We start from the raw sequence: 25832 nt of genomic DNA on the forward strand, positions 1-25832 counted from the left end.
AGGCTATTTAAAAAGAAGACAAAGCAGCTGGGGAAAATCACTTTGGCCCTTCCTCCTTCCTGAAATAGAGATGTGATGGCTGGAGTTATCGCAGCAGCCATCTTGGATCACAAGGTGCCCTTGAGTTGAAAGTCATATACTAGGATGGTGGAGCAGGATGGAAACATCCTGGATCTTGAATTATTGTGGAGCATCCATATCTGCCAAGTACAGCCTGCCTCTGGACCTCTTTTACTTGAGAGAGAAATAAACTTCCATCAGACTTAAGCCACTGTTAATCTGGATTTTCTGCTATATAGAGCCGAATCTATCCTACCTGATATATCACTGTGTATAACACAATCTCACCCATTCGAGCGAGGATTAAAATATAATGTGAAAGTGACAGATAACACTAAGGACCTGTTTTAGGACTACGTTTTCAGAGCATACATCTTGGGCAATGGAAAATGCTATTAAACGGTATTACAAAATTCAATTTCTTTTTGAAAAAAAACTAGAATATTTCACTACAATTAAGAACATCAAATGACTGGCGAGACTATGTGACCTTAAGGTGCTTTTGTTTTTTTGAGATAATGGGGGTTTTCAAAATTCAGCCATGTGCCTAATTTAGGACCCCAGGATTCATGGAAGACATTATTCATTTCTCAGCTTGGTAAAGGGCTGTTGGTTGCCATGAAACAGCAGCATTAATTTCATTAAGGAAAAGATCATTATAATTTTTGCTCTTGATATTACAACACCTTTTTCTATCTTGTTTTTCTTATACAAATGAACAAAGATTGACTTCTTAAATAGTGGAGAAATTATTTTTCTGGAAATGGCTTCTATTAAGTGGCAATGAGTTTGGGACAATACAATGCAGGTAGCTTTCCCCATACATTGCTTTTCTGCAAGATATTAGTCAGGTTTTCTGTCTACCTACCTACCTATGTGTCTGTATGAATGTTTATCTCCAAACAGCAAAAATTAGTAGTTCTGTAGGATGCCATTGGTGGGAAGGTCTCTTTTCTTTTTAATGCTTCTGTTTTATCACACAGTTCACTTTCTTTTGAACTAACTTTCTATATTTTCATTTAGAGTAATTTTAGTAAGGAAGCCAAGTTCAATTTATTGGGAATTTTCCAGAGTGAGAAGGGGATGAAATTTGCAGTATCTGCAGACAAGAAATAAACTATGGGTTATTAACTTTAAGAAAAAATTGGAGACTGCTCTTCCAAGAATATACAGCATCACCCCATGAGGAGATAAAGGGATGGCTGCCCACGTAAGGGGATCTGAGGTCACCCAAAGACTCCCTCTAGAGCCATTTGCTTGCATCGCTGGAAAAATCTCGTTACAGAAGGAAGGACAGTCCTTGGGAGGAGTGAAGCTCAGGAATCTAGCAGGTCTAGCAAAATGTCTCATAGAGAGCAGGCAGTCTGTTATTATTAAGTGAACATGTTTAGTATCAGGTGGCCGGTAAGATGGTGGTCATCTTGGGAAGCAGGAAGGAGGCAGTGGAGATATCACCTCTTCTGAGAAGCCTGTCCTCATTTCCTGAGGCTGAGCGAGATGCCTTCCACTGAGCTTGCCCAGCACCTCGGGTCTACCCACCACATTACTCATCCCTCTGCCTGTGCCCCACTAGAGTCTAGTGCCTGGTGCCTACTGAGAGTCGTCAGATGAGTGGCTAGGGAATGAATGAGTGGATAAAATTCTGCTTGGCTTGGAGTGGGAGAGGAGGTTGAACGTGATCCAGGGAGCTGCCCCAGTTTAGGTTCTACGGCACATGAAGATTGAGGGAGAGAGGGAGGGAAAGGGCTCTGACAGGAAGGGCAAATTCTGCAAAAATGTCATGATTTTGTCCAGTGTCTGAGAATAAATATATTGTTCTATTAAAACAAACTTTTTACTGTAAAGTGTTCAAGTAGGGGGCCATGTTTTATCCAATAGCTCACTGTTGTTCACTCTGTGATTCCCTCATTCTTAGTCTATGCTTCAAGCCTTTCCCACGATCTGGTCTCCATTGAGCCTTTTCCTACTCCCCACGATGTGGCCATTTGAACTGTCCAGTTCCTCATACCACCTGTACAGCCAACCACAATGGAGCCGAGAGGGCAGGGCTTGGGCATGCCGCCGTGCTGAGTTCAGGTCCCACATCCCAACTTCCTACCTCTGAATCCCAGAGCAGATTACTTTGCTTCTCTGGGTCTTAGTTTCCTCATCTAATAAAATACTTCTTTGAGCTTTGGTTTTCTCATCTTCAACAACATTTACCTTGTGTAATCATTAGAAGGATTAAGTGACATAGAATATAGTGAACCCATAGCACTACACCTGGAAGGTGGGAGGCACCCAGTAAAGGTTGGTGTGACCCATCCTGTCATCCCTCTCTCAGCCTTGTAGGTCAGAATTACCACTCTTTCCCCAATCTCCCCCATATTTACTGATCCTTTAGGGCCCAGCTCAAAGATAACCTTCTCTACAAATTCTTCCCCCCAGTTGAAAGCAATCTTTCCTCCTCCTATAGTCTGTCATCTTCTTCTGAACATCTATGGTACTTACCACTTTCTTCTTTGTGGCTCAGTGATGGCTGTGTTTTATTTCTCTCCCTGTCTATAAGTTATATGGGGGCAAACTGCCCACCTTTTAATCCTGTGTTTCCCCAAAACACCTAGTAGAATAAATTGCATATTGTAGGTGCTTAAAATAATGAACTGAATATGTGCAGGACAATTCTCCATATTTAGAAAATTATCATGCAATTTCTCTTAGGCTTGGAGCTAGCGTATACAATCCATCGTTCCAGTTTACCCACTTTAGGGAAAAAATCCAGGCCTTATTGCAAGTAGCTGACCTCACACAATATCCAGAGAATTCCCTGGAAACAGTTACAAGTAATGATTAGCCACATGGGCAATTACAATAAAGCCCTGATCAAGAGCTGGTCACATTTCTAAAATGGTGAAAAGAAATGCTTAAATGGAGGGGGATATTTCCTGAAGGCCAGTAAGTCCACTATTGCCCAAAACATCTATCTTTATTACACTTCCTTAAATTGTACCACGTGAAAGTGATATAAATCTCAGTCATTATTATTATTTTCAAGGGAGGAGAGAGGCCCTTGAGAGTTTGAAGAAGTCATGCATGGCTGTTGCCAGGTCTGAGGTTATCGAGCTGGCTAGGAGTCTTTTAGGTGGAGTCCAGAATTAGATTAAGGCAGGCCTGGCTTGTCATGGATGCAGCCACCAAAGGGTGTGATTGGAGGTGGTTAGATGGAGACCTCCTGCTCCAGAGTACCCTGTCCCTGAGTGCCTGAGAGGCACTGCTAGGTGTTTAGAAGACTTTTTAATCTTTCAGAGATTCCTGTTCCAGATGAAGGATAATTCCTTAACCAGCATTTCTAAAACAGTCCCCAAAAGAGGCTCCAAGGAAGAACGGGTTCTCTGACCAAAGAAGTCTGGGCAGTACTGCAAATGCCACCCCTCTTCATGATTTACTACGCGCTGCAGTGCACAGCAGCATAGTGAAGGCTCCCCCAAGTCACATGGTAAGAAACCTATTTAACTGAACTCAGAGGCTCTCTTCTTGTTTAATTATGCAATCAATCTTGCTTTCTTTTTTACTTCTGGCTTGTTGCAAAATTCCTAGTGAAAGCATATGAAATACTAGCTAGTATTTCATAGCACATGCTTTAAAATGCTGCCTTATCTATTATTAGCTATCACCGGAATGGGGATGAATTTTCAGCTAAGGACAGGACACAAAGGGATATATATGAAGGGATGGGACAGACAAGAGAAGGATAAGGAACGTCAAAGGTGACCCAGGAGGGCTGCCAAATACAACCACATAGTCTTGCTAAGGGCCAGCCACGGTTTTCATTCCAGACTGTTTTCTTGCCTAGAAAGCCCACCTGTTCTCAGGCGGTATCATCAATTGGAAGCAGCATTTTTGCATCTTCATGGGATCTTGCATTGTCTGGAGTAGGAGGAAGAGGAAGGGAGCGCTCGGAGGGCAACAGTTGCTCAAATGGATGTGGAAAGAGGAAGGAAAAGAGGAGAGTAAGGGAGAAATGGGGCAACTGAGGCGACAGGGAGGCAGAGGCTGCCCCGGCAGTGGGAAGCTGCGAGGGGAAGGCAAAGGACAGGAGGGCGTGCAGAGAGAAAGCGAAGGATTGTGACAGGTCAGGTAGAAGCCGATAAACCCACCCACCGTCCAAGACACGAAACCGAGGCTGGGGGCTAGGGAGATGCCCGGAGGAGCCACCAAATCATAATGTCAGTGAGTCCCAAAGCCTTAATTTCTCAAGCCAATCACCAATAAAAATTGAAGTCGTCTGAAGATATGGAATAAAAATAACAGCTGGGACAGGAGTGTTCCTTTAAGGTGTGGATTGCTCTTTTTATCCCCTGGGTGGTAGGACACTTATTGCCATAGGTAGCTTTCTGCCCTTGGGGCTCTCATTGCCCAAGGATCTGCATTTCCCCAGGTTGTTGGGAGGGCCATGGGCTACGTGGGCCCTGGTCTGAGATCCTAACCATGGCCTGCTGCTTTAGAAAACATCACAGTGGTTAACTGAAAGCATGGGATAGCAGCAGAGAGGGGCCCAGGTGCTGGGCAGAAGTCAGAGTGGGGAGGGGCTGAGAAGGGGCTTCCTCTTACCAAGGGCTGTCAGATGGTCCACTTCTTGCATGCAAAGCAACTAGAAGAATTTGGGCAAGTTAAGGCAACTCAGATATACTAGAAGCTGAAAACAAGATATGAAACACATTTGGGAGTTTCTCCCAGGTTGAAGGATGAAATTAGCTGATTCCCTTTCTAGGATACCTTTTGATTTCTTGTCAATATCAGGGTAAAAATCATGTAAAAACCCCAAATGTTTTCATAACTTACAAATCTTCTTTATTATTCAAAAGGTGGAGGAATGGGTAGGGTGAGATGGGGGATAGGGCAATAGGATATCTCCCTCTACAAAAATGCAAACTTTTCAAATTGCCATCCCATGGTGAACTTATCTCAGAAAAGTGATTCTGACTGGGGACAGGTTGGTCTCTGGGATAATGCATGGACTTCGTCAGTAAACACATTTTAAAATAAATCACTGCCAGACTTCGTTTACTCAGGGGAAATGGTTAAAATGATATGCCCAATCTCACAGAGTGTGAATCCCAGCATACAAGATTCCACTGTCTGGAACGGTGACCCTGGTCTCTCAGAGTAATGCTCTTGGATGAGTTGACAGTAGGGACTGTGGGAGCTGAGGACATGAGCCTACATCCATCTGTGTCAGAAACAGGTCTCTAGCTGGTTTTGGGTCTGGGAGTTATTTTGGATCGCTCATTCCTTAGCAAAAATCAGAATATCACCAGAACATACACCCCTCTCTGAAATTAAGGGCATATTAAAAGAAGAGTGTTAGTTGGATATGTTTCTATATATTGTGAGCGTGTGGAGGAAACAATGCTGACACAGGGGGTGTGTGCTTGTGCTTACATTGCTGACACCATTTCTCTGAGTGTGTTACACAACTGTGATGGTTCGGATCGTTTGAACGGAATAACATGATTACCCATGGTATTGCACGTCTCCAATTCCAAATAAACACGATGGCAAAAACTACACAAAAATGCGGAAAGAATAATAAATCATACAATGTCACTGAGGTCATGCAAAGAGGAAAGAAAAGATTAAAAAAAATGGGCAAGCAACAGACACCATAAAGGAAAAAAAGCCAATGCATACAATTCTAAAATCATTCTTACCTTCTTCAGTCATTGTGTCATAATATTTTAGTTTTCCATATGATCCAAGTTCTACAACACCGCAGTAAAAGACACAAAGATAAGGAACGAGCTGTAATGCAAGAACTTTGTTTTTACACATTCTTAATTAATCAGATTCAGAGTTATCCTGTCAAATTCCGCAATCGTCAACTATATAGAGATGTGCAAACATGGGCCATGTGGCAGACAGCTTTCACGGCCCATTTTCAGAAATCACTTAAAATATATTATTTCACTGGGGGTAGGATGCGCCCTGCATTACAGAATAGGACACGGTTATTTTAACATCTGATGAAACAGAATACTCGGCAAAGATAACCTTGTACCAGGTCTGGCCTAGCCCTATAATTTTTATAGAGGTGACACTAGAGGAGAAAGGGCTGGACAAGGATGATGTCCAGGTCCACCGAAGCTTGGAGACGCTGGGATTCATTGCCACGAAAGAGCAGTCCCAGAAGTTCATTTCACAGCACTTCTCCAACAGAACTACTGTCTGGAGATTAAGGAAGGCTTCCCGGGAAAACCCAAAATTAAAACCAGGTTCTAAACTTTCCTTCCACTTCTTATCTCGTATTTTAGACAGAAAACACTGAGTCCCATGCGTGAGGCATGCTGGGAAGAGCTGTGAAAGGTGCAGAGGGCTCTGGGAGGCATATTCTCAGGAAGACCCCTCGGCTCACACAGGTGACAGCAGCCACAACTCCCAGATCCAGGTATTGCCTGCTCCTGTGTAGACTGCAGGGGGCAGACTCCTGTGTGCAGATCACCAAAGAACTCAGCTGTAATGGAAACCACTGGCAGAAAGCAAGCTGTTCTGAGTCAGCTGGTGGGAGTGGCAGCTTGGGTCTGGGGAGAGGGGAGGTGGGGAAGCACCGTTTCTGTATTTTTACTTCAGTTCTAGAACAGAAGCTTCATTCTTGTTCATCTGGAAATTCCAGATTGTTTTAAGCAACATTGTGAGCAGGTTAAAAATATTTTTCTTGGCCATAACAACACTCTCCCAATAAACTTCAAGAAATTAATTAGACTCCAGAGATATTCCTGTGATTTTGCAGAATGCCTCCATGGCCCATTAACTTGGGTGGCCACTGGAAATCACACATGACTCAATTAATTGATGGTTTTTGTGTGCAAGATGAAGGATCTAGCTTAAAACACAATAATAAATATTCTTCTATTTTATATTTATATTATATATTCTCTATATAGTCTTTTTTCATGTGCCTAAAATTTTACCCAAAGCTATTTTAACACACCAATACAAAATTATGCCTTGGGGAGAAAAATCACCTCATCTTTATGTTTCTGCAAAAACCTGCCTATTCTGGATTTTGTTAGCTACACTCTGGTTAGATTAAGGATGGAGTGCTTCAGTAAGAAATCGAATTTTGTGTAGATAGCAAGAAAAATTTTTTATGACTTCTGGGGATTGGCTTCAGTGAAATATATTTTTTTCCTAGTATTTTAAGAACAGCAGTCTGTTATATATACGGCACTACAAATGACATTGTTATATATATGACATTGACACTGGACTTTTTAAATGAACTAAATTCCTTCATAAATATTAAACACATGTTCATGGTGGCTTTACACATAATATATTTGTGTGTGTGTGTGTGTAATCTTGCAGTAAATTGATGAATTATATCAGCCAATTAATTTTTCTGTAACCTCTACTCCTTCCCTGGGGTAAAGCAGTAGAAAAAGCAGCTAGCATTCTCTAATATTTGCTCAGGAAACAGAACACAGGTGGCTCTGTGTTTGCAAAGTTGGCTGTAAACCATATTCCATCCACACAGTGAAAATATACCATTGCATTTTATGGATCTGCCTTTTTAGATGCAACCTCTCTGTATGCACACATCTGTTTTCAGGTATCAGCCCCAAACCGTCAAACAACTGCTTGTGACAGATGTGATGATTCTTTACCTCATCTCTTGTGAAACCAGGTATACATAAATACAATCATATTCTTTAATTATCCCTTTATTTTTATGTAGTCAGAATTGGAACTGTTCATGTCTGACAACGCTCCCACATTCTTGCTGCTGTGGCAATGTCTAGATTGTTTCTTACCCACTTCCTGGGATGACGAATGGGACAGAGGGACAAGAACTAGACAGAACATACCCAAAAGGAAGCTAAAGATGGTGGAAGAGAAGGAATACGGGTAGTAAAAAGCTGAATAACAACAGGTGACGTAGCAACTCGAAGCCCAATGAGCAAGGAGGGCAAGGGAACCATATCTGTCCACGTGAAGGGAATCACATTTGTTGCTTGCGAAAGAAAAGGCAGAAAAGAGTGTGAAGGAAACCAGCCGCTAGAACGTGGCCTATAACACTGACAGCAATAGGCTGGTGAGATGGGCATCTCAGCACTCTGATGATTCCAAGTGGTCAGCACAGCATCCCAGGGCAGGTGACGCAGCATCTCCAAGAACTGGTGGCCCTCTTCCCTGAACAAGGCCCTCAGAGGGTGCAGGAAGAGGGGTGTGACATGTGACAAGGACAAACACAATATGCACACGTGATTCAGAGTACATCACGCACCAGGCCGGTGTCCTACAAACCATGGATGCCTCATGCAAAATGGCTTCAGCCACTGTGGCCTGAGAGGGATGAATGAAAACTCACCTGAAAGGGACATGGCCTCCAGTCAGCACCATCCCCATAGAGAATAACCCAGGCACCTTTAGCACCATTGGATTAGGATTCAAACTGGGCCTAACCCAAGCTGAGTTTCTTTGGGATAAGAGGGAGGACATGAGGAAGTTCAAGAAAGTGCTGTTCAGTACCCTCTGGCAACATCCATTATATCAACTGAGCAAGAGGCAGCCAGGATAGGAAGAGGGATGAATCACTGGTGAATATCATCCTGGGTACCACCTAGCGCATCTTCTCTATAACATTTCTCTAAGAAGCCCACACAAAGGAAAAATTCCAAAACCCAGTGGTTGGTGTTTGAGATGAACCTGTAAGCTGATAGCGAATGCTGCCTATCACGGTGACCACACTTGCTGTCATGTCATTTGGACAGCTGGGGCTACAGGCATCCAAGCTCCTAGATCTCTAGGAGGAGTTGAACCTTTCATCATTCCTCTGTCCACCTCCTTGCAGGTCTGGTCACCAACATCACTACTTGGCTTTAAGGTGCTTCTGAGTTTTTGTCTACACTTCACGACTGAGAAGACAAGGGGAGGGTCTTGTCTTCAGTCTTAAAAAATCTGTGAATAAGAACTTGTATTTTGGGCTCCAAACTTCCTCCTTTCTTCAGAAAGGCATGGACACAGATTCTTCTTCCAACATTGACTTTCCTAGCTCCACTTGTGAGGCCTTTGGCATTCTCAACCCTTTTTTCAACAAATCTCCCCAGATCGGAGCAGCAGAAAAATGACTTCTCCCGTTTCAGGCTTCAAAATTGTGATATATGAAACAGAAAGTCAATAGAAACATCTACACTGAGCTCATTTGATTAAAATGAAAAGTAGAGGTAGAGAAATCAATGAAAACAAGCATTTATTAAGTGTTGGCTGATGAAAAATATGATTAACTTGTTTCTTTTAAATCAAAGAGCTGCTTTATTTCTGGTATTTGTTTGAACCGCATATGAAGATCTACAAATTAAGGCCTTCTCAATACAGACAGTAGTCTCTTGGTAAAGTTGTCATATACCTATCAAGGAGGTGTGTACGGATATTTGATTACATCACACCCAGGGAAGGATTATTTTCAGTAGTGCATGGGAGTTAAGAACGTGGGCTGTGAAGCCAGGGTGTGGGTTTGAACCCAAGATCTGCCACTTATTAGCTGTGTGACTTCGAGCAAATTGCTTTACCTCTCTGAGCCTCAGTGTCCTCAGCTGTAAAGGGGCATAATTGTGTCTACCCCATAAGGTTGTGATGAAAAGTAGATGACATAATGACACCCACTAAGCAATCAATAAAGGGCAGCTTCATTATAGCAAGCAGCACCAAGAAGAGAAAAGGAGCATGCACGGGACAAGAAGGAGAGCATTTAGAGAACATGGTATTTTACATAGGTTTGTTAAAACAAATTCAACACTACTTATAGAGGTTCTAAATAGATATTGGTCGTTCAGCAACAAAAGATATTCCAACATGTCAGAGCCAGTATTTAAAAGAAATCTCATCTGTTCTTTCCCTCTCAGATCTATGGGGAATGTCAAAACACAGGCCACAACCATGGGAGCAGGAAGTGAAAAGCGGGCCCTTCATTTATCCGACCACAAGTGTTGCAGCTTGGAGCTAGGCACCTTCCCTTCCAATCCTTGCACGCAAACCTGTCTCTCCAACTAGGTTGTCCACATGTTGGAGGCGGAGACCTCATTCCTCTTTAGATTCCTTCTAACAGAACCTAGAACAGTGCTCTTCTCAGATCACATGCTCTCCTCACATTTCTTAAGTAAAGTATATAAATGCACAGCCCAGAATGACAGAGAAGTTCAGAATGTTTTGCCGAACTTCCCTGGACTTGCTGAAATCAGGAAGGCCGGCACGGAGGCCTGAGACCTCTCCAGTGTTGACACCATAACATCACTCTCAAGGTTAAGAGCGCTTCTGAGTGAGTCAGACAAGATAGCTAATTCAAAGCTTGGTTCCACCACTTAGGAGCTGGGAGATCTTCTCTGAGCCTCAGTCTCTTCATCAAATGGGGACAAGAGCGATGCATACTTATTAGGATGGTCTTTGGAGGAGGAGCAGATGATTGCACGTCTGTGAAGCACTTTGCATTGGGGTGGCACAGACATCCTTAATAATTGGTACCCCTCTTCATCTTCTGCCAAGGTCCAACATGAGCATCTAACTCAGCCCAGCACGAGGCAATTAAATCCTATTCAAATTCTAATGATCTCTGTAGGTGGGCACCAATGTCAACGTCTATACTTGACAAGTGCAAGTTAACAAAACCCCCTAGATTTCTTCCCTTAAACAAAAGGAAGACCGTCAAAAGAAACATTTTCAGTTTAGTAAAAGGCTGCCCTGATTAACTTCCAGAACCATGTTTTGCAGTATTCACATTTTAGCCTGAAGGTGTTGTTGTTGTTTTTTTAATTTGTAAATTTCTTTTTATTATTGGGTAAAAGTGTTTGTTTTGGAGTTTTGTGAATGGGCAATATGAGAATTGAGTATTCGTAATTTCACATCCCACTCCCAACAAACATAGCATTTATATTTGTAGATCTATACAATTTTTAAGTTTCGTGCAGGGTACCTGGGTTAATCTTTTTTTTTTATCTCTTCTTATGAAATTTCATCAAAATAAACATGAATTCTGAGTTAAAAGAGATTTTCTATTACAGCCTGATTTTATGCTTTTTGTTTGATTTCACCTCAAAAAAGGCTGCCTGGACTACCAAAATTAATTGCTTCCCATTAAAAGGCTTTCTTTGGTCATTATTCTTTTATATCAAATGTTCATGCCAAGGTAAGTAATTGTTAAACTTAAAGACAAAACTTTAAGAGATTGAGGTTAAATGAGGAGACAGTCACGAATCCTCACTTCTTATTCAAGTCAGAAGGAAAGGGGTATTTTAATCTTCAAATTCAAAATCTCACTCAAAAAAAGCTTCCCAAGTACTGACTCATTGCAGAAGCTCTGCTTAACATTCTGTGGGGGATTGACGTTCATGTGTTCAATTTTCTGAAGAGGCTCTTAAATGTGTACACATTTGCCTGCGGACAGCTGTCCTCAACACGTGGCAACACAGATATGTCAGACGCAAGGTGTTCACAGAGATGGTTTTGCCCTGTGTGGTTCTTTCCACATCCGACTCTTCCAAATCTATGCTAATGAGACTTCTTTTTCTTCTATAAGATTAACACCTCTCACTTAGGCTTTTGGAAGCAAGGCAAGAACTTCGCAAATGAAAATAAAGGGCTGAATTTGCAGGTAATCCTTCATCAGCTATTGAGTTTCAAGTAGGATTTATGAACACACATACACAAGGCTACCTCTTAGAGATTTATCATCCGAGTGTCATGCCCTCTGAATCTGGCCCCTTCGTGAAATACTCTCCCTTTTCAAGCTTCCTGCAAACCCACACACACTGGCTTGTTATTGCTGCCATTTTTGTCTCCCCTACTCTCCACATCTACTTCCTGTTTATGGAAATACTGATGCTACACCTGTGGCCAAATCAGGAGTCAGAAAGATCCCTAGCATCTGGCCCACTGCCTGGAGCACAGCAGGCATTCTGACGAAGCACCAATAACCACAGGGCCCAGGTACGTGGGCTGGCAAAGTGGTCTGGGGACAACAGTAGGGAGTGGTGGGGTTCATGGAAAACTGAACAGTGCACGCCTAAAAAGGGGCAGCAGCCACTCAGCTCCAGATGTGGCCTCCACGAGGGAGCGTAGGCACAGTGTTGACAGATCTTCTGATTATTCAAAGGAAGCCAGATATCTGGATTTTTATGTGAAACCCCTGATTTTTAAATTTTTAAATGTTGGCAACTAACGCTACATTAAAAAAAACCCCAATACTCTGGACTATATTTAGCTCATCCATTTGTAACCTCTGATTTAAAATCAAGTTGCTTTGTCCAATTTTCTTGTAAATATTAGTTGAATGAATGCATGAACGAATGAGACCAGCTAGGCCGTTGGAACTGGGAGGGGTCCTTGCCAGGTAACTCTTCTCCAGAAGGTCAAGGACTCTGGCTCACTTCCTTGTCTGCCTGGAAGCTTACATCTCTCACCTGGAGTAGGTACCACAGTCTGCTCATCTCTGGCTTAGGAACAGACTGTGTCTCATGACTTCTGGCTCCTCTGGGACCCCCCAAGGTGAAGCCCATGTCAGGCCGACTGAGCTGTGATGCTCCCATGACTAATGCCCTCCTTGATACATGTTCTTGACCAGCCAGCTCTGCCATCACACAAACCAACAGAGTGATTTTTTGTTTTTTTCGTTTTAAATCTTATTTTGGGGAGAAATGAAAATTTCCTACTAGGTATAACTGTTCCCAATGATCTTGTGGAGAAATATCTGGATTATGGAAAATGCAGTGAAAGGTTCTGAAAAGTAGGTTAGGATCACAGGGGAGGTGCCATATAATTATGTGGGAATTATCATCCTTGAACAGTGAACAATAATGTGTGGTCATTACTGTGGATCATCCAGATGGTTCATAATGAAATGCCCAGGCGAGTCCCCAGATACTCTGACTTCTTATAAATTTGTCACCTAATTTGCAGCCTTGCTTCTCTGTGGTGTTGCTTAGCAATATCAATGGTTACTGATTTCTGTCCTGTGAGGAGCTGACTCAGGCCATATTTCACTGTAATTTACATGCTCTGGATGATCAAGCAAGAAAAATGGGAGCTGGATGTGCTGTTCTGCTGCTCTCCTTTTGCGGTGGGCTGGGGAGAGAGAGGGCACAGGATAGAGCAAGCAGGTTTCTGGAAAGGATTTTTAAAGAAAAACAATGAGCAACCTAGGCAAAAGAATCCACCTGAACCAGTGTGGTTCAGAACAGATCTACTGGCTTTTGTGAGTATCCTTTTAATTGCGTAATTAAAAACCTCAATCTTAAGATAATTTTAAACGCTGATACTTTGTCAGAATGCTTTTTCTTTTTCCCAAAGGGATGGAGGAAAGCACCTGACAATACAGCATGACGGCTCCATCATCCACAGCTCTACAGACCTTGACTTGTTGACAACTGGGTTTGCCACTTACAAGCCATCAGACACCGGGCAAGTTAACCTAACCTCCCCGACACTCAGTGCTCACCCTATGTAAAAGGGGAACAGCAATAGTTGTCTTGCAGGGTTGAGGTGAGGATTATAGGTGCTTAACACATAATTGGCACACAGTATTCATTAAATACATGGTAGGTATTATTAATGGCTTGAAAGCATCTACTGGTTTTCCCTTAAATAAATCGGGAAACTTCCATAGACAGCATTCTTCCAATCTTCACAAAATTGGAGTAAACCTGGTATCAGAGGCCTTATCACATGATGCCAAACAAGGTGGTCTTGTAGAACAGCATGAGTTTTGGAGTCAAGAGATGTGGGTTTTAATCCAGACTTTGCTTCTTATCAGCTGTGTGACTTTGCAGTGAGATACTCAGCCTTTCAAAGCCTCAGTTTCCTCATCTGTAAAATGGGGCTAATTCTGCCTCCCTTACTGTGTTGGTGTTAAGGGGCTTTATGGGATGCCTGGAACACCGGAAGTGCTCCATACACGGGAGCCATCATTCTGTGACTGGGCCAAAGCCCAGTGAGGGACGTGTCCAGGCTAACACAGTGAGTCACAATATGTGACCATCCAGGATTAGAACTGTGTTCTAACATTCTTTTCACAAGTTTATAGTGGAGGAGAAACAAGTGAAAGGAGGAAAACAGGTAAAAGGTAACATTTTCACTAATGACATCTTGGGTACATTTTTGCATCTCTGTAAATTGAAAAATTATGTTTACAAAAGCAAGCACAAGGTACTTCCTGATTAAGTCTTATCAAATTTGGGGTGGGAGAATATCAACACATTTATTCCTCGGTCTTAAAAATGGCACAATATTCCATTCTCTTCCCCTGTCCTCCTCCTTTTTCTTAAAGGACTTACGAGGGAGTATGTATAGACAGGCTCACTGTTTCCTTTCATAGGAATATGAGCTTGGTTATGTTACGTGTGACAAAGATCTATGGGGGGGCCTAAGGTGATGCTGACGCTTCTATAAGCCACACCCACAACCCAGCCAGTCACAAAACCCTTGTATGCCTCCCTGAAACATCCTCAATTCTGCCTTTTCTGCTCTGTTCCCACTGCTTCTGCCTCAGTCCGAGGCCTTACCGAGGCTACTGCAATAGTCTGACTTCAACTCTGGTTTCCTAATCTCACCACCTACTGTGACTCCTAGCACCTCTCACCAATCTTTCACATTATTACCAGAGTAATCCTTGCAAAACACAAAATGAAAACACAACACCTCCAAATTCTGCACATACTGCCTTTTTTGTGTTGGACTTCTATTGGGTCTCCTAATTTCTTTAATCCTAATTTTACTTAGTCAGGCAGCATTCTCAAATGCACACATCCCTCCTGTGTGTCTGTTCCAAGTATATACTTCTGCTGTGTGCTCATCAAATGTACCTTAACCTGGTTGCTTTCTGCCCTTTAGGGCAAGGAATCAATGTGCTCATTTGGTTAATTGCAGCACCCAAAGGAGTTCCTGGCACTCTGTAGGTGTTCCAGTGCTGCAGAACTGAATTCGATCTCTACGTATCTAATAGTGCTCTGTTAACCTTCCTCAGCTATTTGCCTTTGGTGCTGACGCCTATGATTCCTTCCACTGCAGTGTTCTGACTCCGCAGTTGCAACTACTCTGTCTTCGATATCTCTGTGGGGGGAAGCCTGTGAAGGGAAAACGTATGTGGCCTCAGCTCTTGGAATCTTCTTCATCGCTTCTGTAAACTAGGAGGATTTACATCATGCAAAAGCACCATTGGGAGAGTCCTCAGCCCACAGAAGACAAAATGGAGGCAATATCTTGGAAATGGAGATGAAAAAACACTAGTATCCAGAATGGATGCTGCATGCTGGCTAGGGAACAACTTGGATGTTCTCCTGGAGCCCATCTCACAGCCTGGCTGGGCTCAGAGGCTTCTGCCAGGCAGAGAGAAGCAGTGCTAAGTTATATCCAGCCACTGGGTCAGCACAGCTGAGTTTCTACCCTCTGATGCACTGAACATCAAACAATATCAGTAAAGCATACAAGAAAAGTGTCCTGGGGAGGAGAGGGAGAAAATGAAATGAAAAAAATCAAAACTCCAGCCATCCAAGGGGAAAAAAAAGGCAAGAGATAAGAGAAGTGAGAGAAGGCAAGAAAATTAGAGAACAGAATCAAATTGAGGGAAAAAAAGACTGGAAGACAGAGAGGAGGTTAATGCCACTGATGTGGACGTAATTCAAAGTAAAAACTATCCTTCTAATTATAGATTCTACTCTACAGTACTGCCCAGGATGTCATTTTACTAAATACTTGGCTCTCTATCCCAATAGAAACCACCATCCCAAATTGTGAAGAACTTAAAGAATCAAGTTTAAAGTAGAACGTTTACACAATCCTCTAAATTTCACCTAAGTATAAATCCATTTGTCATTAATCCTATACAAACACCATCCTCTATAAAGTGGGACTATATAAAAGTGGGACTATATAAGTGAGTTTAGAATCCAGAATGCACACACAGGGTAGAAGGTTAAGACGTGTTTCACAAATAGTCCACTATGCACCTTAGCAGATGCCTGCTGGTGAGCCAGAGATCTGCTGAGACAGGGGGACGCAGGCAAGGCAGGAGCTTCTAACCCACAAATATATGAGTGGTGGCCTAAGGATGTTTGGGGGCTGGCCCAGTGGTGTAGCAGAGTTTGCGGGTTCAGATCCCTGGTGTAGACCTACACACTACTCATCAAGCTGCGCTGTGACAGTGCTCCACATCCAAAATAGAGGAAGATTGGCATAGATGTTAGCTCAGTGACAATCTTCCTCAAGAAAAAAGAGCAAGATTGGCAACAGATGTCAGCTCAGGGCCAAACATCCTCACCAAAAAAAAAAAAAAAAGAAAGAAAGAAAATAGGGGGATTCAAAAAATTAGTACAGTAATTGCTTTTCCAGGTTTTTATCAACATGTTGGAAAGAGGAATTTTTTGTAGTCTGCTGAACATCTTAAAGCTATGAGTCCCAGATGAAACCAGGACTTTTCGGAAGGAAATGAGTTAAGTACCATGTCACACGATTTCCTGCTCATTGTGCAAAGGACGGGAGAACTTTGTAAACACAGAAACTATAATTACACAGCTTTAGGATAACTTTTGCTCAACTAAAGGCCAGATTGCCAAAAAGGCCAGTTCCCATGTTATCTTATAGATAGGTATAGTAGGATCTAAAAAATTGGCACATGGTGAATAGGCTTTTTTTACATTGTTCTACATGCGCTATGAATAGCACTCCACTGAATACACTTAATAGCCCTAAGTGATAGACACTATTATCTTCCCTATTTTACAAAAGAGGAAGTTGAGTTAGAGAGAAGTTAAATAACTCATCCAAGGTCACACAGCTAGTAAGTGGCAGAGCTGGGATTCGAACCAAGGTACCTGGCTACAAAGTGTGTCTGATTAACTACACTATACTCTGCCCGCCATGAGTGTGATGGGAAGAAGCCACCATGAACACACCCAGCAGGGGACACAGCCTATCGAAATAGGTGTATTGCACCATGGTACCTTTAAGCTCCAAAGTTCAGCTCCTTACCTTCTAATCTTCATTAGCATTAAGAAGGCGGGTACCGTCCTGAGGTCAAGAAAAGAATCTGTAACTTTTTCTAGGTAGGAAACTCTGCATGATCTATTGGCATGACTGGAAATGTGGTGCTTGGAAAGGAAGATGCATTACTGGATAAAGTTTGTTTCAGAAATGGCAGAGGGGAATTTTCATCATTGTTTACTGGAATGAGATTGACTCACTATGATTTTTAACTCCTGCCAGCAATGGCTGTTCTGGCTTAAAGGCCTTAGAGTTGAAGTGAAGTTACTTTTGCTATTGGTTATCTGGGATCACGTGCCGCCACCCTGGGAAGTCGAAGAGAGAAATCATTGTCGCAGAAGTAGCTGCACAGGTTAATACAGCTGCATTTCTAAAGCTCAGATTCAACAACAGCATTTAGACTGGTTTTCAGGAAGTTAATTAGTCTGGAGCAAGTGCAGGCTGACATTCCCCCAGAGACTTATCTATAGCGGGGCTCCCAGTGGGGCTCCCACTCACACCAGCTTGCAACAGGAATATGTTTGATGAATGGATGAGCACACGAATCCACACACAATAATAAGAAACCAGCCTGATGTAGACTCATAAGCTTTACATAAACAGCAATGCTGCTTGACTCTTCACAAGTGTGAGTGTGAGTATGAGCGTGTATGTGTGCACGTGCGCACGCCATGCGTACGCATCCTTTAGTTTTACCTGAGCCCCAAGACAACCTGTGAAGGACAGTTTGTGTAGGTGAGGGAATTCTTTTCAATGGCAGAGGGGAAGAGGCCAGATTTGCTGGATCTGACGCTGTGAGGTCAGGAGAGGAATGGACCCTGACGGCGGCTTGAGGATTTGTGTTTCCAATCTGATCAACATCCAGAGGAGAGCGCACAGCATAGTGCAAATCCCAGCTCCTACAGTCAAACCAGGAGGAGCTCTGGCTGCTATCAGAGGGAGCGGTCTCACACTGAATGCAGATGCTCCCCTGCAGCCCACTCAGCGAGGCCCTGCTGCCTGTGAAAGCAGCGGAGGCGTCTTCAGTGTTTCACTCGGGAGAAAACACCTGTGAACGTCTCACAGACGATATTTACACATCAACACACATTTTGAAGGGGAAGTCAGTGGTAAAACGAAGGTGCTTTTTCACCTTCAATGACTGTCCCCATCCTCTGGTCCCTCACATAATCATATCCGTGACAGCTGCTTTTTATCTCTGGGAACTCTGAGTCCTCCCCTCTGAAGAGTTCTGACTTCCTCTTTTGCGCGTGTGGTAAGTTCAAGAGAACAAAGATGAAGCTGTAGCTTTGCGGATGCTTCACTCTCTTTTTCCATCTTTGGCTATGTTTACACTCAAATGCCATCAAATTCACTTTTTTGGCTACATACCTTTGCGGTCTTTACTTTTAAAGCATAACTTCTTAATGCAGAGAGAGAGAGAGAGAGAGGCAGAAAGAACCCATTCCAATACTCAAAAGCATTTATTTCAGTAAGGCCATTCACATTCCCTTCATGCCCCAAGTGAAATTTATTTATAATGAGTACAACACAAAAAGAGATTCAGTTTCGACCATCGGCGACATTGAAATCTGAGAGTAATGCTTTCCTATTCCCCAAAGAGAGGGGCTGTTTAACGTGTCCCTGCGTTTGCTCTATGAGAGGCATAAACAGCCTGGCTCCCTCCATCCAGGCATTTAAACTACTGTCATCTTATTAAAAACGTGGCCAGGAGGCTCGATTCTATTCTTCTCCTGTTGCCTATCCACTTCCCAGCTGGGGCAGCATGCAAACATCTTTCCTGCTAATTTAAACTGATCTACGATTTGGGATAGAAAGAAAGGTTACGATATTGCCTTTCAGGGACAACTTCTCCACCATTTGAATGAAACAGGCACGAAAATGACTTTCTTCTGGGATCAAATGACAATTTATGAAAGCTCATATTGAAGCTGTTTTTAAAAATAGAAGCTGGGGAAGTAACAAGTTCTGCTGTTTGGTGAGAAAAAAAGAAAACCCAGCAAGCAAGGGAAAGTTTAAGCTTAGTGTCAGCTTCAAGTTAACACTAAACATTTATGTTAAAGAATTGGAAAGAGTTCACAAAATAGAGAGATATACGGCTGTGTGTACAGAAGATGGACACGTATGGCTACAGATGAGAGTCTTGTGTGACTAGAAAGCGTTCAGGCTCTGAAGTCAAACTTAGGAGCTGGGTGATGCTGAGCAGGTAATATCACCTCTCTGAACCTCAGTTGCCTCAGAGGTAAAATACACAATAATTCCCATAGTCACTGTTGAGAGAATTACGAGATGACTATCAGAGTGTGGAACAGAGCAGGCACTTAAGAAGTTCCACTCTCTTGTTTTCTCTTTTCATCATCTCTTAGGCCCCTGGCTTCCTAAACTTAAGTCACACACACACACAAGCATGGTAGACACACACACAGATACACCCCCCCCCCCCATTGCCCCTTGATAGGAGAGACTGCTAGAAAGTTAGTTCTGTGTGTACACAGCCACTCGCCTGCTCGTCTCAAAGGAGCCCCCATTTTGGTTAAGCCAACAATACATAGTTCTGGACCCCCCCAAGCCAGCCAGTTCCAATGCCTTGAATTCTTGTATCTTCTTCAGTGCCAGTCTATGCTCCTCACCTCCTTTGAGAACCACTCTCAAAGCTCACTTCTCTAGGAACACTTTGCTGATGGCCCTGCCCTCAGGATCACACCCTGAGATGACCTTCCTAAGATCTGGCAAGCAGAGCTCACCCGTGTTGAGTGTGTACCTTATGCCTGCCATGCTCAGCACCGTATGTGCACTAGCATAGTTTCCCAATTTGGTGTATTAAGCTGCACTTGCCTTGATGTGATGTTGTGTCCATAAATGTGTGGGTTCATCGCTTCAGGAAGGAGGGCCTTGTTCCCTCAAATAGGTGATTTCAGCGCTCAAGGAAGCTCCTCGCTTATCCCCATAGTGCTTCACCAAGAGCCGTTAACAGACTTCAGGGGACAGTGGTGCTCACGTCTTATTCCTGTTCATCAGGAGTTGCCTCTGGGGAGACTCCAGCTGCCTGCAGTCCATCCTCTTCGCCTTCCTCCCAAATACTTCAACCAGAGCATCTCAAAGCTGCTGCTGTATGACACACCTTGATCTCTGGTGGGCATATTTTCCCTTTTTGCTCTTCTTTGTGAAAAGTGTCTTTGTTCTTCTTGCTTATCCCATGTAAATTTACGAATCAAGTTATGAAGTCCCAGGATACATCTTTTTGGGATTTCAATTAGGATTGAGTTGCATTTAGAGTTTAATTTAGGGAGAACTGATATCTTTATAATATACCAATATTTATTTAGATCTTCTACGTTCTTCAGAAATGATGACATTGTTTTTGCTATAAAGTTCTTAAACATTTCCTTTGGATGAATCCTTGGTACTTTATCGTTTTGTTGCATTTGTAAGTGGGGTCTTTATTTCTTTCACATTTGTTATGCTGGTCTAGAGTAAGGCTATTGAACTGCGCACATGATAAAGAATTTGACATGAGTGAACTCTTAATAGATCTAATAGTTTAAAAACATTACTCTTGTCTCTGGGAGTTCCTTTGAACGAAGGGTTCTGCCGTTAATAAAAAAAATGTTTGAAAACCCATGATCTAGGATGCAGGCAAGATGGTAAAAAAACCCAAAAAGATATTTGGTGCTCATTTGTGAGGCTTTTACAATCAAGATGTCCTGGAATTCAGGTCACTGAAGCCACCTGCTCACCTCCCATTGTCTGAGCCAGACTGATAAAGCAATGGGAGAGATGGCATCAGGATGTCACAACGGCACCCAGCGAGGGAAATGAGGGAGCAAAACTGTCCTTCAGAAAGGCAGCAGAGATGCTCCCAGGACACTCCCTCAACCAATCTGAATGAACGGAACATAATGTCTCGGCGGGAAAGTGACAACAGCAGAGACAGGCTCCGACTACGTGAAGTGAATTTACCTGGGGAAAATGTGCCTGTCTTCCTAACAGTAATTAAGGCAGGTATCACACTCTAAGTACAGTGTCATTTTCAGACATGTCATTACAGGAGTCAGAAGATTTTGTCATAGCAAACACCTTCAAGGGAATTACATATCAGGCCTGGGGATCTGTTATTCTAAACTGTCTCAACCTCTGTAGGCAAATAATCCTTTGGTTCAATTTCAGGCCCACTAGACAAGTATCATTCCTACTTTTGTATTTCTAAGATATCAAGTGCTCTTATTTGTTAAACTTTGCTACTAGCAATAAAATTATTGTTATAATGAAAAAATGTAAATCAAATTTTGAAATTCCACAAGGAAAGAGAAATTACTAGAATTGTAGAGACTCCAAGAATCCATAGAAACTGAATGAGGAGCTGCTTCTTTTGCAGTTTCCTTCACAAACACAACTTAACACCAAAGCTATTTTACAGGGGTTTGAATCTGTAAAATGAATGGATGGTTAAAACAATAAACTTCTTAGAATCTTGTAGTGATGGTAATTCTTTGAAGATATAAAATTAGGCCCCTGGAATGCATTTATGAAAGAACTGACAGTATATCAAAGGGAAGGAAAGGAAAGGAAATAAGAGACGAACAAAGAATTTGGAAAGCAAAGAGGAAGAAGTGGAGAACTTGTTAGGAAGGCGAGAGGCAGAGAGCAAACGCTTCCCACCATAGCAATAACTCCAGAACCACAGGGAGATTTACTCCATCATCCAGCACATACTGACGAAGCATCGATTTCACGTCAGTGCCATGCTAGAGGCTGGGGATACAATGGTGGCCACAGCAGACTTGACTGCTATTCTCTACTGTAGAGACAGCCATCAACTGAATAGGAGTTTGTTGGTCAAAACCAAAGAGCCCTTTGACAGGGCGTGGACTAAGGCAATCTACATGGCTAGAGACACACAGTTCTCCAGGAGAAAAATTATAAGAATTCAATCATTCAATCTAGTCAATCCATTCAACAAATACGTATTGGCGTTCATATGTGTTGGGCCCTGGAGATAGAGTAGAACCTGTCCCATGTCCTGCCTTGTTGGAGATATAAGGGTAGGAAGAGGCAGCAAACAATCAATCAATACATCATTCAATACAATCAATCAATACCTTCATGGTGATAAGTGTTAGGAGAAATATAGAGAAGGGCAAGGAAGATCCAGAACTCTCATTATCATTGTTTTGATTTTGCTATTTTTCAAAGGTGGATTGAGTAAGGACTCTCTGATTGGGTGACATATGAATGCTAACTTGAAAGGAGGGGAGACAGCAGCCATTTGGATGGCTGGGAAGAGGGAACATGTGCAAAGGCCCTGAGGCAGAGGTATGCTTAGAGTTTGTGAGAAGGAGGTGCAAAGAAGCCAGAGAAGTGGAGCGAAAGGAATGACATGTGAGAGGAAGGACAGAATGGCTGAGAGAGAGGAGGAGAGGAGGGGAGTAAGGCAAAGGGATAGAGGAGGAGAGGAGGGCAGGGAGGAGGGAAGAAGGAAGGGAAGCGGGAAGAGACACAGAGAGGCAGATCACAGGGGGCCTTAGGGCTTTCACTGTCAGTGAGATGGTTTTGAGCAGAGTTGGGACACGATTTCACGTATGTTTTAGGGGAACCAGGATTCTCAGATGACAAGTTTTGGGCATGCCTTTGCTGGGGGAAGATTCAGGGCCACTGTGCAGAAGATGGACTCATGGACCAACAGAGAGCCCTTTAAAAGGGAGGAAGAAGGAGAGCATCACATCTCTTCTCTGTAAATCAGGAATCTGAGGAGACAGGATGAAGGTTTAGGGATGGGAAGAAGATGGGGAACACATTTAACCTTAACTGGGGTCTACCCTGGAGTTCCCTGCTGGGGGGCAGAGCGCCCAGTGCTGGCTCTTCCGGAAGTCAGGGTGGTCACACAGCCCCAGTCTCGCCCACGTGACGTCAATGGAAGTCTGCTTCTGGGAACACAAGGTTTTTCTGATAAAAAAAGAGAGCTGCACTGTCTTTTCCTTCCCCCTTCCTCCTTTCCAGAATGCAGACATGATGGGGGGAGGGAAGGCGAGTAGCCACCATCCTATGAGGATGAAGATGAGACGGACACGCTCTAGATGGAAGAATGAAAAAACAGACTACTGGGTCCCTTAGGGCAGGGTGGGGCTGTGTTACCAGCCTTGGACAGTTACTATTGGGCTTCTGATTAAAGAAGGGAAATAAACCCCTGAAAAACTATTAAGGCCCATCCAAAAAGGCTTCATACTGGTTCCAAGGACATGACATTCTGGAAAAGGCAAAACTATGGAGAGAGTAAAAACATCACTGGTTGCAGGGGTGTGGCGGGTTGTAGGGGAGAGATGAACATGTGGAGCACAAAGGATTTTTAGGGCAGTGAAAATACTCTCTGTGATATTACAATCATGAATATATATCGTTATACGTTTTTCCAAACCCATAGAATATATAACACCAAGAGTAAACTATGGACTTTGGGTGATTATGATGTGTCAATGTAGGCTCATCCTTGGTAAAAAAAAATGTGCCATTCTGGTGAGATGTCAATAATGGGGCCCCCTGTGCAAGTGTGGGGGCAAGCGTTACACAGGAAATCTCTGTACCCTCCCCTCAATTTTGTTGTTAACATAATACTGCTTTAAAAATAAAGTATTTCAAAAAACACTATTAAGTGACTGCAGTTGGATTCTACTACATGACACCGAACACAATTTTAACTCAAAAATCATTGCCAACAGTCACTGAGCACTAATTATATACTTTTTAGGTATTATTGTATGAATACTCACCATAAGCTTCTGAAAATGGAACTATCATTATTCTTCTTTACAGACAAAGAAACCAAGGCCCTAAAAGGTTGAGTAATAGTAATCATAAACTTATGCTGGTGGTGCTATCATTATCCAACTTTACAGGTGTAAAAACTGAGGCCCAGTGAAGTTGAAAAGCTTATTCCAGGTCTCAGAGCAAGAGGCTGAGCCAGGATTTGAATCCAGGGAGTCTGACTGCTCCATGGCCAACTAATGCCATTCAGCCTGATTTGTCCTCACATCAAGCTCTCCATTGTCATCACCCAGTCATTGGGATCTCCCATAGTTTTGTTATGAGGTTTCTTTTTCTGTCAGATAGAACCCCCATCATCCTGGACAGGTAGGTCAACAGTAATTTCATGTGCTTGAATGAAAGCTGAGTGATGAGAGCAAGGTGTCCTGGGATCTTACAAGTGTGGCTGCAGCTCAGGGTGTGGGGGATGTAATGGGAGGAGCTAAGGCTAAGACAGGCCCTGCTGCAAAGGCTTATGGATGGGAAATTCACATCTTACAGACTCTATGTATGACTGGTCCAGGGATGGGTCAGAGCTCCCAGTATTTAGGCTGGTGTCTACACCAGGAGAACAAGGCACATTGAGTTGGACACGAGGTCACTCAGGGCGGCAGAGTAGCACAAGAACTACAAACCCAGACTTTGAATCAGGCAGATATAGGTCCAAGTTCTGGTTCTGCCATTTATTTCCTGTGTCACCTGGTGAGGCTGGACACAGCTTCTTACGCTTCGGTGTCCCTCTCTGAATGAGGCAGTGGGGCTGGGGTAAGGATTAAGTGAGATGGTTTACGTAGAGTGCTTAGCACAGTGTCTGGCCTACAGCAACACTCTGCAAATATTAGTTGGTGGCATTAATATTAGACAAATTGATAGTAGACACTACTTCTCACTCCAAAAGTGCTATAACTAGCATCTTTGTTTATTTAGGGAAAATGTTAAAATCAATATAGGACGCTGAGTTTATCAGAAAGATCAATTCGGACAGCCATGTCGTGATCTCAAAAATGGATAATTCTAGTTCTCCAGGGCTTTTCTATAATAGAAACAAAATCTTTATTCCAACCATTTATAAGAGACTTAAGCAGACTCCTTCTTTTCATGAACAATGTCCTATTCAGAACTTTGTGGCCCTGGAAAGGTACCGCTCAGCCATGTTTGGACTAAATCGTCATCTGAGGCAGGCAGGTTACGGCTCTGCCCCTTCCACACGGGGTGGTCTGCCCAGGACACACCAGTGAACAATGAACGGAGGATGCAATCAGGGATGTGTGTCCCTGAATCAGATTAAAGGTGGTTTCAAATTCTTTGGTTTCTTCCCTTCGAGAGGTGGAGTCTCCTTGCTATTCCCCTTCAGTCTGGGCTAGCCTTTGTGACAGCTTGACTGAGAGAATGCAGGAGAGGCGATGTTCGGGGACTTCCCAGGCTAGGTCACTGGAAGCCTGGCAGCTTCTGCTGGGTCCTCTTGGGAAATTTTGCTCCTGGAACCTTAGCCACCATGTAAGAAGTCCAACCAGGTGGGAAGGCCGTGAGACAACGTGGAGAGTCAGAGGGGCCCAGCTGTGCCTTCGAAGGTGCCAGATGTGTGAGTGAGGCCCTTTGGGACCTTCTAATCTGCCAATCTACTAGCTGAAGAACACCAAAAGACCTCCATTGATACCACATGGAAAAGAAATCACCCTGCTGACCCCTACCCAAATTCCTTCTCCATGAAATCATGAGCAGTGATAATACGGCAGTGGTTTCAAGCCACTACGTCTTGGGTGCTTTGTTACATATCAATAGATAGCTGAAACACGAACAAGCTAGATCCTGTGATACAGGCTCAGAGACTGAACCAATCACCAATTAAGGCTTTTAGCAAGGGCTCAATCACTGGATTTTGAAAGACAAAAACACCTGAGTAGCACAGATGAGACCAAGGGAAATGTCTTTCCATAGGCCATCTGTCCTAGATGATGTTTTCAAATGAA

The 25832-nt window shown here is 43.1% G+C and overlaps 1 protein-coding gene across 5 annotated transcripts in view; it reads right to left on the reverse strand.

Annotated features, from left to right (window-relative positions):
* Positions 1–25832, reverse strand: part of SLC24A2 (solute carrier family 24 member 2) — a 244875-nt gene that overhangs the window by 66202 nt on the left and 152841 nt on the right. For 2 of the 5 annotated variants that reach the window (XM_023627420.2, XM_070248271.1), the window contains one exon: positions 5751–5801. The exons of the other annotated variants lie outside the window; for them this stretch is intronic. In XM_023627420.2, coding sequence (XP_023483188.1) covers positions 5751–5801 — 51 coding nt within the window. The remainder of the gene's footprint in view (positions 1–5750; positions 5802–25832) is intronic. 5 annotated transcript variants of the gene reach the window in all.

The sequence above is a fragment of the Equus caballus genome, chromosome 23 (genome assembly GCF_041296265.1).
Source record: "Equus caballus isolate H_3958 breed thoroughbred chromosome 23, TB-T2T, whole genome shotgun sequence".
NCBI classification, from domain to species: domain Eukaryota; kingdom Metazoa; phylum Chordata; class Mammalia; order Perissodactyla; family Equidae; genus Equus; species Equus caballus.